Source organism: Trichoplusia ni, chromosome 9 (genome assembly GCF_003590095.1).
Source record: "Trichoplusia ni isolate ovarian cell line Hi5 chromosome 9, tn1, whole genome shotgun sequence".
NCBI classification, from domain to species: Eukaryota; Metazoa; Arthropoda; class Insecta; order Lepidoptera; family Noctuidae; genus Trichoplusia; species Trichoplusia ni.
Genome location: NC_039486.1, coordinates 632,674 through 646,094, shown reverse-complemented (window position 1 = coordinate 646,094; position 13,421 = coordinate 632,674). Strand labels below are relative to the sequence as shown.

At 39.1% G+C, this 13,421-nt stretch overlaps 2 protein-coding genes across 2 annotated transcripts; one reads left to right on the top strand and one right to left on the bottom strand.

The window, feature by feature from the left end:
* Positions 1–1,364: 1,364 nt before the first annotated feature.
* On the top strand, positions 1,365–5,924 carry LOC113497698 (skin secretory protein xP2-like; the record flags this gene model as incomplete). Its single annotated transcript, XM_026877387.1, has 5 exons — positions 1,365–1,555; positions 4,163–4,286; positions 4,660–4,788; positions 4,974–5,264; positions 5,549–5,924. Coding segments are annotated over 5 exons (1,047 nt in total), but the record flags the coding sequence as incomplete, so codon positions are not given.
* A 4,279-nt stretch (positions 5,925–10,203) lies between these two features.
* On the bottom strand, positions 10,204–12,814 carry LOC113497503. Its single transcript, XM_026877074.1, has one exon. It carries the CDS (start codon positions 12,275–12,277, stop codon positions 10,283–10,285), a length of 1,995 nt encoding a protein of 664 aa, XP_026732875.1. The 5' UTR covers positions 12,278–12,814; the 3' UTR covers positions 10,204–10,282.
* Between the last annotated feature and the right edge of the window lie 607 nt (positions 12,815–13,421).

Genomic DNA, 13,421 nt, shown 5'->3' with positions numbered 1-13,421 from the left:
CAAATGAAATCGCTCCCGCTTACAAATCGCACCGTCACCCACAATTACCTCAGTGCGACACATAACTCTATAATACAAGAGCCCGGTGTCAAGGCTACCGTTTCACCAGCCAAGTAATTGCAGCCGACATTTTAATTGATATGTTCTCCCAGACATTCTCTTAAACTATTATAATAACAATGCGTGTCAAATGTTTAATTCAGTGTTCGTACTTAACGGTCGATCAGTCTGCAGTTAAGTCGGAGTGGTAATCAAAAAGCTGTTTGGTGAAGTCATAACTGAACAAAATAATGTTCATATTTTTCTCAGAATAAATTACTTCTTGATGCAATAGAGAAAAAATATAAGTAAAAGGTATTTTTGAATGCAGACCCGAAAGACGTTGTGCTTTATGATATTTAGGGCCGATGTTTCAATCGCCAGATAACTTTTATTCGACGAATATGTTTGACGCTTTGACAGCTTTTGTATAGAAAATATGTCAAACAAAGTTATCTGACGATTGAAAAATCGGGCCCAAAAAGAATGAAATGAAAGACAAATTATTTAGTAAATTATTAAAATCAAATAAAAATCTTAATTACTAACAAAAATTACATTTATATCGGTCCAGGAATTTAGAAAGTTTCATTCACTGACAATGTATACAAACATTTTTTTTTGGTTTTCTTCACTTTTGAGTACTAAATTAATATAATTATTAAAATAGGAGGCAACTTATTCAATCCTATTGATTTGTATAGCGTAGAAATAAGACATGAGGAATTAGGTTTTTTTTTCTATATGTAGTCATAAACCTTAAGAAAATGCGGATGAAATCGTTGGTCACATGAAATTTGATGTTGCGTCTGTTACACCACAAACTCGTACGTTGTGTGTGTAATTATCGGCACCATTTCACTGTCTATGAGACAAGATTGTCCCGGATTAGCAAACTTAATTATGTATTGACTTACTTGACGACATCGCACTAAGTTGTGTTACTCATAATGTTTTGCAAACTTTTGATAAAATGTCTAAAAAGACATTTCCTGTACAACCTTTGCTATCATTTTTTTTCTGTTTTAAAAATAACTTCCGCACTACTTATAGCATGAAATCCTTGTGTATGTTCATATGGTCACATGCACCATAAAAGCCAAAATTAGAACAAGCTATTATGCTTACGTAAATGCTTGTTCTACACGGGAATTTAACTCCAAACGTGTCGTTCGCATTGAATTTGGCGTGACCTTTTCCACTCAGCTATCTTTGCAGTCTTAAATCTATTCATTGTATCTATTATGTACATAAGTTGGCGAAGACAGCTAGCAAGTCATCACTAAACCCAATATAGCAGAAATAGCCTTAAATTACATTTTTGATATAAATTCCTTACCTCCGAAGTAAAAAACCATATTTATTTAACAAATGTGTTATTGTATCGACAGGCGGTGCTGGCTTTAGTGGCGTGTGCGCACGCGCAGTACGCGGAGGAGCGCGCGCCGCGATACATCGCATCCGAGCCTAAGCAGCCCGCGCCCCCGCCGGTAGCCATTCTCAAGCAAATTAACAGGTAACATCACTATATTAAAACCTAATTAAAAATTTAGTAGATATGAATAGTCTGGTATTGCACCGTGAGAGTATCGAACGTGTGTCAAGGAATCTAAGTATCTGAGAAAGAAAAACTAATTGATGAGGTGATTCCCTCTATAGATCTCTTTATCGTGAAATGGAAAAGTGAAGGTACATGAATTACGAAAACCACAAACGTTTTACACTCAAACAAGGACTCACTCTCGAACGACAGTGAATGCTCAGAATCTTCAATTTTTTTAGAGCGAATCCTTCTTTGAGCAAATAAACGGCGCACTGTTAGAACTTCCGAACAATGCTTATACTTTGCGGACTATAAGTATTCATGGTGATGATAGGCCACCCTTAAAACTTTACCACAAAAGACAACCCGCACACACTAGCACCTAATACAAAATTGCAAGATAATGAACAAACCCTAAGACCTTTCAAGGCTAACCCAATTACTTAGAGTACTTGTCCATATTTAGACTTCATCTTAAGCCTAGACTTAACAACAAAGCGTTTTATGCCTAGAATTTCAAGTCACTTTGGTGATCAAGTAGATGATCCGTTATTCTTGAAAGAAATGGACGATATTATGGCCGACCTGGATCAGGAGACACGTTCCAAACTAACTGGGTATGGAAGTTTGTTATATCTGTCATAGTTTTCTCTCTCTTTTCCTCTACCTGAACTTATTGTATTTAGAAAAATATGCAGTAGATAGGCCAGAATGAGACAGCTGCATGTAAATATTTTAAAGACTAAAGGGGCATATAAAAGCTTTACATATGCAACATGAAACAGATATGTTTAGATTAGCTAAGGAACAAGTAATAAAAGGATCCGAATGATACGGAACAATGGCGAAAATATTGGGCTATAAGAGGACAAAACACAGCTATTCTTCATGAGAAGTATTTCTCTGAAGTTCTATTACCGAACCATAACAGGTTAGAAAGATGAGAAAAGGCTTTCACAAATCTGTCCTTCTTCTATAAATCTTGCTCGTACATAAGTAGATATAAAACATGATATTTATTGACTACATTTAGGGGTGCTGATGAGAGAACAAGACGACTGGAAGCTCGTGCAAAGGGACGCTGGAAGTCTCCGAAACAAAAATTTATTGAGAAACATTCATTAAACAAAAAGACTCGGAAATCTATGTAAGATTATTAGATAAGTTTAGTGAAGTGGAATCATAATTGTTTTCGAGCCGTTTACTCATTATCAATAGCGATTGCCCGTCTAGTTTTGGACCTAACGTGAGTCGACCTAACGGTAGTGGTGTGATCCCTACATGAGTAAACCGTTCTTAAGCTATTAAGATCGTGAGTAGGGAGTGTTTAATAAATAAAAGTATTACATGCAGATTAGTATATCGATAACTGCCGAGAGGAAACTCTTCGTCCTTCTAAATTACTCAGATGTGATGGGTACTCGGCATTTACTCGGTATAGTACATGGGAATTTGGCAGGACCTATACCTAAAGAATATGTTAGACATATCATAGATATGCCGATATGTCTAACATATCTCTGGTCATAGATACATAGAAGAAGAAAGGACATCAAATCAGATGATGATAAAGGACCTCATATTATTCAGGGAAAACTAAAACAGTATTTGAGATGATCCCAACTACTCACAGGCATCTGAACGGCAAGACATAATTAGGTTTCGTGATGATGATAACTAAGAAGTGTAAGTTTAGCAGTACACTGACGAGCAAATGCTTTCCATTATATTCAGCTACTAGCTGTTGCGCGCGACTCCGTCCGCGTGGTAAGAAGATATAAGTTATGATTTATACCTGCCCTGTTTTTTCCACATTTTCCATTGTATCTTCGCTCCTATTAGTCGCAGCGTGATGGTATATATCCTAAAACCTTCCTCGATAAATGGTCTATTCAACACAAAAATAATTTTTCAATTTGAACCAGTCGTTCCTGAGATCAGCGCGTTCAAACAAACAAACAAACTCTTCAGCTTTATAAATTAGTAATTTATAATATGTAATAGATAAGGCTCCATCGCAATATTAAAACGGACCTATTTACTATATCAGTACTCAACACACAGCTATTTACTAGATTGCATTTAGCTTCAACCTAAATTACACAGACGCCCACACTTCTATTGTACCTAGCACATGTTCTGGGCGAGGCAGTTGTGGCCTAAACACGCTCTAAATACCTGGAAAGCTTGACATTGATTTATTATTTAGCAATAATTCGTTTATTACGAACCTACCTAGGTTTTGTTAAACCTGACAAATTTTACTAAAATCAGTTAAAAGTTTCGGCCGGAACAGCCTACGAACAGACAGATTTTTGCAAAAATATTTCGGTGTTCTATGCATTTTTTTGTTTGTTCCTATACTATAATATATCTTTATCTGAAACAATCAGTTTGCAATCTTTTATCAAATAAGTAATGCTATTTTTCATCAAATATTTGTACGTATTATCAAGTATCAAAAACATTGTCCTCATAATTCCCGAAGTCCTAATTCTTGTTTTCTTGACTACTTAAACGGAACCCCATAATCTAAATCTATTTATTCAAATATTTCAAATAGCACATTATACATTGCAGGCACAATGAGGATGGATCATACACTTACGGGTACGAAGCCGCCGATGGATCGTTCAAGATTGAAACTAAGTCGCCCGCGGGAGAGGTCAAAGGCAAATACGGATACAAGGATGATACTGGCAAGGTAAACCTACTGTCTGAACTCTTTTTTTTAAATTTATTAGCTTATTTAGTGTGTAAGTGATATATTAAAACTATACATTATTTACAAGAAACCAGAAATAGTGACCTATTGTAAAAGGAGTAATTCCTCACATTCTTTTGTTTCCTTGCCATGCCTTTTTGCAACAGGTTGTTTTCTAGTAAATTGATAATTCACGTTGTAACGACAGAAAAAAAAAAACTAAAAAAAAAACGTAGGTTGGAAACTTAGATAGCATGGTTTTCAATGTCTTTTTTTTAATTGATTCATAACTAGACTACGTATAAAGGAAGTATTAATTTTATTTGCCATTTCTGTGTAGCCGTTTTTAAAACATTTGGCTTAATTTTTCCAGGTCCGAGTAATTGAATATGGTGCCAATAAGTACGGTTTCCAGCCCGCCGGAGAGGGCATCACAGTGGCGCCACCTACCCTAGTCGACGAAACTAAAAACGAGGAAAACAACAGGCCTGGAAAAGGACAGGTAGGTTTAATTTGGGTATATTATAAACAACCGGTGATATGTCTTCTCAGCAGGATGGCAGATATATTCTCTAGTGATAATTTCCTTAAAAAATCGAGATCGTTTAACCATTGATTTGATGTAGACTTCCATCGCATCTCTGTTTATCGATTGATTTATTACAAATTGTGTATTATATTCCACAGTCGGGCCGCGCGCAGTACCGTCCCGCCCCGCAGAACACAGACTACGATTACGATGAGCCGGCGCCCGCCCCTCGCCCTGCCCCGCGCCCCACGCAGCAGCCATACCGCGCCCCTGCGCCCCAACCCCAGCAATACCGCGCCCCCGCTCCCCAACCCCAACAGTACCGCGCCCCAGCTCCCCAGCCCCAACAGTACCGCGCCCCCGCGCCCGAGCCACAGCAGCAGTACAGACCAGCTCCTCAGCAGCAGCAGCAACAGTATAGGCCTTCACCAGGACCGGCACCTCCTAAGGTAATGTGTCTTGTTATGCCTATTCAAGTCATTCCAAAAGGAAATCGTGTTATTATTTATTTCGTTTATTAAATTCACATGGTAAATCTAAAATACTGTTCAGATTGTTGGTTACGTTTATTGATCCAGATTATCCTTGAGCTCTTTACGCCCGTTTATATACTTAGCTAGGTAAAGCTGTATTGATTGAAACTCAATAAAGCATTTTCAATCGATTTAATTACAGCTGTCCTACTTCCGGAATAAAGCGAATACACAAATAATATTAACAATTTATTTTCCAGCCCGCATTCTTCGCTGGTGCCGCACCGGCTCCCGCGCCCGCCGAGGACAACTTCTTCAGCCCGCAGCCGCAGCAGAGGCAGTTCAAACAGAAGCAGGACTTCAGGCCCGCGCCCCAGTTCCAGCAGTTCGCCCCCAAGCCCCAGATAGAGTACAGCCAGGATTACTCCCCCGCCCCCACGAGGCCCTCCAACCAGGCCAACTTCGCCCAGCGCAACCTCCCCTTCTCCATGCTGGACCAACTCCTCAAGGAATACGAGCTGCCCGCGAATGGCGCCGCCCCCCTTCACGACATCACATTCGGATCCTACTAGTTTAAGAATAAATATCAATCTCATTTTGTAAATATGTAGATTATTTTGTATTAATTAAAAACAAACTAAATTTGAGTTTTTTATCAAATTTATTTTGATAAATATGTATGTTTGTATACCTTTTTGTACCCTAAAGTCTAATTCAACTCATATCAATCAACGCAATAGGATGTCGTAATTATTTCAAAATGACCTGAAAAGCTACTGCGCAAGAAATAAAAACGCCTGATGGGATAGGATAAATCCGTATAAATAGTTCTGATCTATTTTAAAATTCTGTGTTTTATACAAAAATAGCATAGCATGGCTGTACACCAGTAAATAATTAAGTACCAAAGTTACCAAAAGTAGACTCGAAAAAATGGTAAGCTACATTTTACTAGAAGATTTAATTTTAAGGACGAAATTAATTATTTAACGTACTATACCACTTTAACAAGTTTTGAAACCTGAAGACTAAATTCAAAGATGTGTAGTAACTGAGAACTCTTAATGTCTGTCTTTGTAACATAGAAACTTCACTAGACATAGTGTCACCCAACATTTCGAACTGCCCCATTTTACTCAGGCACTGATATCATCTATGGATGTTTACATCCTCTCAGTTCCGTTTCAGAAACATCCGTAGCTCCGGCCACATCCGCCACAAGACACACAAACCAACATACCTGTCCGTAGACTTACAATGGATAGGATGTGAAACGGAACCATGTGCCCGGTCATTGTAGATTACATAAAAGTTATTAAACAAATTAGATTGAAGAGAATCAGACTACTGCACTTGTATGTGACTTCCGTTGTGCTACAAGTAGCTATTATTTGTAATCTTGAATTTCATCAGGATTGTATGTGTGCATGTCACACTTAGGCTTGATCAGATATGTTTTCAGTAATTGTTACGGCGAATCTACCGAAACATGACATAACCTGTTAGGAGGAATTTGTAAGCTGAATTTTGATAGGGTTGAGAGTCTGACATTATCCCACAAAATAATGGATGCATAAAATAATTTGAATACTATTTGAATTTCTAACCCCAAACGTGTCCAGTAAGGTTTGTTAATAACATCCTGTTTTAAATAATCATGGACTTTCTTCGTCCTGAGAAAGGCGAAGAGGTGTGCCCGACTCCAACCAGCTAAAACCACTCCAATGCTTCCCTATTCCCTATAATCGGAGGCAAAGCGGGAACGCTTTCGCAGACTACCGCGAAAGACTAACAAAACCCCATATTTATGCAGAAACCTCAGAACAGTAAAATTCTCAGACCGTAGAATACTTTATCAAGTGTTCGTGTTACGCCCTCTGATAACAAGTATTGATCATAACTCAAACAATTGCACAACGCCACAGTATCGAGTGTGTTTTGTCAGGTTTTTGCCAGCTGCATCTAGGACGTGGGATCTATTCCCACCATTATGTACGCATGGGAATGCCTTACGTGGTCGTGTGTGGCTTATTTCTCAAGCCTTGCGCAATAGCATATTGTTATGTGTTACTTTAGAATGTAATGCTAAATGGTTCAGGTCTTGTATTGAATGCATTTGAATCATTTTAACTGTTTGTGGTTATCATTTAAGGCGGAAGGAGCGTCACAATAGGAATTGCTTGGTGGTAGTTCGCTTTAAAATATGGTGGGTTTATCTTGAAAGAAATTGTGTGTAACTTTAGATTAAATTGTTTGTGCATACTTTTATATTAATTCTTTATTCCATATACTTACAGTTTTTTTTTTTGCAAGGGGCCTATAGCAAAATCTACTGTTACCACAATAGTATTTTCCTTAAAATTTTGTCATAATTATTGGCCTTTTTTATTACAATGTGTTAACGTTTGATACACATAAACAGAAAATTTGGTGTTGCATCACTTTTCTCAGCCAACAAGTACAGAATAAAACTGAGCAATACGGCAATGCTCACAATATTGTGAACGTTATGTTATTACATTAACATTTATAAGTGAAATTAATTGAACATAGTATGGTCGCAAAGACAATATATCAATCACAATATTGATGGAATAATAATATTTGTTTTCTTTTATACGACGGCGAGCTATAAACTTTACAAACTTATTGAGTTACGTACACGAAAATTGTCTTAATTAAATTGGCATAACTTTTTTATTCCAGCGAGCCATAGGGTAAGGTCCCATCAATGTACCACTAATGAATGTCGTTCCAATTTTCCCACCCATATGTAACTATTAAGGTGTAAGTGCGAAGGTTCATGAACTTGTGTCGGGACGTATAGCTGTGTTGTATCGGTGTGACAGTAGTGTGTATGTGTGCGTGCTGTCAGTCGCTGAAAAAACATCTGTTATCACTAGCTTCGCATTGAATTCTTGCGTACATTGTTATCAATATTACAAACCAATTCTTGTGATATTTAACGCTACTAATATGCTCCACCTTGCGTTATTGTTCCCTAGACTACACAACGCTTAGTTCCTCGACCGTGGGAGCAATTAATTACAATGCATTCATTAGGCGAGACATGTTGCGGAGAGTCAAGGATTTTTCCCAAAATATTAGCGCTGTGTACAAACAATAGCTAACCTTCACGGCTGCGGCTCTTAGGAAACAAAGGGTAGGCAGAATTGTTGCAAACATGAACATTTTGGCGTAGTGAGACACTCAGTCTCATAGCCCCCCATATACTAGTTAATTGAGGTATAAGTTAAGACTGAAGTTCTTTAAAATTCCAGAACATCGAAAATACATTCGCCATACATTATTATAAACAAATGGAGATTTGACAGTATGGACATGTCATGAGATAAGATAAAAGCCACATAGCCAAAAGTCAGACAGTCAGCGGTCAATCAGATGGTTGCTACGTCACTGACACTTGGAAAGTGCTACTTGTGGAACACTATTCAAATCAATGAGATTGGATTTGAAGTTGTAAAGTAATATGGAGTAAGAAACGGGTTACAGTAATGGTGATACGTAATTACAGAATATCATGAAAGAATAGATTATGCGATGACCAAATAAATTGCGCAAGACGGCTTCGATCCCCTATTTGTGTAATCCGAAAATTCATTTCTGAGTCTAATTGTGTTTAATGTCTGCATGTGAACTGAATGTTTGTCAAAACCCCCGGAGCTCAAGGGTTAGATTCCTGACTGCTTGAGTAAACAACAAAACTTCTTGAGAAAATGATGAAACTATTAATCTACATTTAACATTTGACCCTCCATCAACTTGGTCTATAAATGTGAAAGCTAGTACAAACTGGTGTCTTATCTATTTTTAATTGTCCTGTAAATGTAGTCACTGACACAGATATTTTATTCTTAGTATTGGTTCTAGGTGAAATTGAAAGCAAATGCAAAACCTAACTGTCATTTCACATCACGGCAAGCGACAATTTTCCCGGTATTATAACGATGAAACTTATGAATCATGAAACAGTTTTATTATTTTTGTAGCTTTTAAAAGTAAAGTGAATGTATATTTTTCTTCGTGAGTAAAGAGTAAATCATTATACATATAGCGAGTAATACTGTCTAGATTGTTGCTTAATATTTTTCAAACAAAATAGATATTTATAAATATTTAATGAGAATAATAGAAGCATTAAATAATCCCACGGTATGTTTGATAAACATTTGTAGCTATTAATATTAATTTGTATTATGGCGTAGTATACTACTTTTTTACTCCCGCACTAAGAATTTACTCCTTGTGCGAGGGTTTCACAAACATTCAAGTCACATAGGTACACAAGACACCCAGACCCAAAACAAGTATTTATGGATTAAGGAAATGCTTATCCTACGCGGAGACCAAACTCTCTGAACGGAGACCGTCTGATTACATATTTCTCTCATAAAAATTTTATTTCGAGGAAAGTGTTTGTTATTGAAACAAAGAACATCTTTAACGATCTGCATACTTCGCTCGTCTCATATGGGGCATAAATTATATTGCGTACGCACAACGGATGTTGCGAGCAGTTTGTTGTATCACACACGCTATTACAACTAAGTCAGTATTCTGACTGGTATGTCATGCTTCAAGTCCTGCACATCCCGTCAGTTATAAATAGCGTGAAGAAGCGAAAGTGTATGTGTGATATTAATGTTTGTTTTTGTTTTGTTACGATCTTTATAAAGTAGTCATATTGGTTTGTTTACTATAAGATTGCTAGCTTTTATTATTTGTTGGTCTTTAAGTACTACATTATTTTGAGAATCAGAATTAAATCGTTCACTTGGTAGATAAAAAATGTTTACAGATTCGTTCTTCGTTCTTAAGTTTCGTTGATTTTCATAAATGAGGGATTTGAAAAATAATTTTAAATCAAACAACGAAACTAGTTTTTAAAACGTTTCATTACCACAAATTTACATAAAAAAGTACTATTTACATTACATGAGTATTCTACAGAATGATATCAATAAATATTTACCTCAATGTCTCTGCGGCCGCTTGTCGCTCATGGAGCCCTCCTCGCCCAGGATCTGGACGTTCCTCACTTGTTTCCTGGGCGGGGCGGCGGTGGTGAGCTCCGTGGGCGGCGCGGGAGAGGGCATGAAGTCCGGACTGATCGCCAGAATCAGCATCTTCAACAACAAAGCCTCTCTTATTTCAGGAGGGAGAAACTCGGGCATCTCATCGATATGGTTAGAGGAGGAGCTAGCAGTGTCGTAGGCGCGGGAGTACACCGGGAGCCTCCGCCGCGGCACGTACCGCTGGCTCTCGTACTGGTTCTCATAGTCTTGGTTTGAGTACGGCTCCTGCCGGTACTGGTCGAACCGGTAATCGAATCGGTCGTCGGCATCCTGGTACCGCTGGTATCGATATGCGTTTTCTGGACGATACAGAGGCGGTCCAGGGAGCATTTGATCCATCAAAGCTTGCAATTTATTCTGCCGTAATATCAGAATGTGGAGCAAGCGTCGCAAATCTCTGGTACTCACAGGGGCGGCGATGTTGGTCATCTCCTCTACGGGATCGTATCGCTGGTAGAGCGCAGGTCTCTGGTAGGGGTTTGCAAAGCGTCCTTGATAGCCTTGGAGCGGCACTCCTCTGTCGTCCACTGGGATGGGAATAATTCGCGTCACTGGTCTCACTTCGTAAGGCTGCGGTGTCGCCTCTGGTGCGGGTTGTGTTCGCTGCGGATGCTGAGGAGCCTCCTTCACATATTGAGGTTCCAACACTTTTTGCGCAAATTCATATTGGAGGTAGGGCCGTTGATTCCCGATAGGCACAGGCGCGCCAGGGTTGTCTCTCAAATATTCTCGTGTGCGGAAGTGGACGCTCGCTGGTGGTTGTCTTCTATAAAATGATTGTTGATACACTTCGTCATCTTGATCCCTTTGTTGTTGTTGTTGAATGTGAACAACTGGCACTGCGTTTGTAGTAACGACATGCTCATGATCGAAGACCCGGCCTGTACTGGCCTCGATTGTGGTCTCTTGCTCCTGAATAGGTACTTCTTGGTATTGCTGTTGAATCTTTTGCCTAGCCGCCACTAAGGAATGTATAGGCACTAATCGCGGCCGAGGCGTTGTCGTAGTAAACAGAGGACGAACTGTTCCCATTGATAGATGACTTCCGTAAACATCCGTAGAGTCGTCACCGACAGACTGCTGCAGACTGATCATACGCGGGTTCGGGCTGGTGCCACTCAACTCGCGACGGAAAGTGTTCGCTTTATTCATATCACTTTCTTCTTTTTCTGATTCACGTTCGTAAACTGGTTTCACTGTCACCGGGATTTTCGTAGTTGTTTGTCTAGTTATGAGGTCATCCTTCACAGAGGCTGACATGGGTTTCAAAATTTGTGTTCGTGTTTTAACGTCGTCTGTTTTCGTTTTATATAAACTTAAGATATTACTCGTGGTTTCCTCATTCCTTTGGTGTTCAGTCGTGGTTTCTACGTGTGGGGCTCTCGTTGAACTGGCGTGAGTTCGTCGTCTCGGTATGGGTTGTATGACAGTCCCCCGCGTGGTGTAAGAACCTCTTGTAGGATACACTAATGTAGGCGAGGGCCTCCGTGTAGTCGACGACACTGTTTTATTCACTCGCACTATCATAGTCGGCGTGCTCGGAGTCGTGCTGGTGGAGACCGGAACCGGTGTGCTGTCACTCGAAGAAGTGTATGTCACACGTTTAATTTCACCATCCTGGTCGATGTAACCAAAAGTACCCTTCACGTTCCCAAGGACGTCTTTATTCTCAATCTTAAAAGTCCCGTCGTCAGCTTCGTATCCTATGGTGTATGAGCCATCCTCGTTCAGACGTCGGATCTGTTTCACGATTTGGACCTTCTTAGGATCAGCAGTTTCACTGGCTTTGAGTATCTCTTTGGTGGCATTAGTGGGTGCTTCGGTCGTTGCATCTTTGGTGGAGTTGTTCGCCGCTGCGGTGGTGATGCACGCTATGATGATGAGGACGATCATCTCGTCAGGCGGGCTGTCGGCATGTCGACGGTACGGCTACGCCGCGCCCACGACTCCCCTATATAAAAATATCGCCCCACTCTGAACGCCACCGTGCGAAGATTGCGCAAGCGCCACTATTGTTGTCATTTCATTATCTGAAACGGAAAATCTTTTTCTCTGCAGGTACACTTGTGCCGTAAGCTCCCAATTGTTTAATTGTCCAAATAGTTTTGTAAAATATGTATGTGGACAGATTCACTTTTTAGGGCGTTATAGATTTCGGTGCTCGTGTTATTTTAATTGTTCGATTGTTTGTGTCCGCTTTGTTGCTCAGGAGGAGGTCTGTTTGTCTGTTTTCTCCCACGGTAGTCAAAGTCAAATTCGTAATAACCACTTGCAGTTTTTAGGTCAGCCAATGTTAATTAAAGTTAGTTTACGTTCAGTTAAAACATTGAAGAGTATGAATAGGATATATTTATTAAACAGTCAAGGTTACAAAGTACCTTGCTTCTCATAATAAAATACATTCTTAATTACTCTAAGGTAGTAGAAACTTTTAAGTAAAGAGACTTTAGTATTGTAATGCAAAAAATCTATTTCACTTGAAAGGCGAAGATAAATATGTTTTGAAATCGAACGATTATAGAAAAAAAAAGTAAAATGTTAAACACCAAACAATAGGTAATAAAAAAGTTATAATTAGCCATAATATTCATTTTTAATTAACATCAATTCAATTTAATTATGTTCGATTATAGTAATTAAAAAAAACAAGGAGTGCCGTGAAACATTGGCAAGAATAAAAATCACTGATTAATTTACAGTTAATCAATAAGAAAATTGTCACTAATTTACATTAAAAAATGACATATTTTCGCACAAATTATCAAAAAAAAGTACTCAGTTCATTTGAGTACTTACAATTGTTAGACACGTCTTAAATTGGCCCTGCTTAATCCCCATAATTAAGGAGTGGCTAGCGAAGTACCACGGCGTCTTGACCCTCAGGGCTCGGGCGTTACGATGTTGGAGTTCACCTGGATAATGTGGAGCATACGGTGGAGGTTTGCCCCGCATAGGTGGAGCACAGCTGTATCCTCGTAGCGGTGATCAGCTACGGTCCTCTCCCGCGTCGGGCCCTGTGTATTTTTAAGCCGACTCC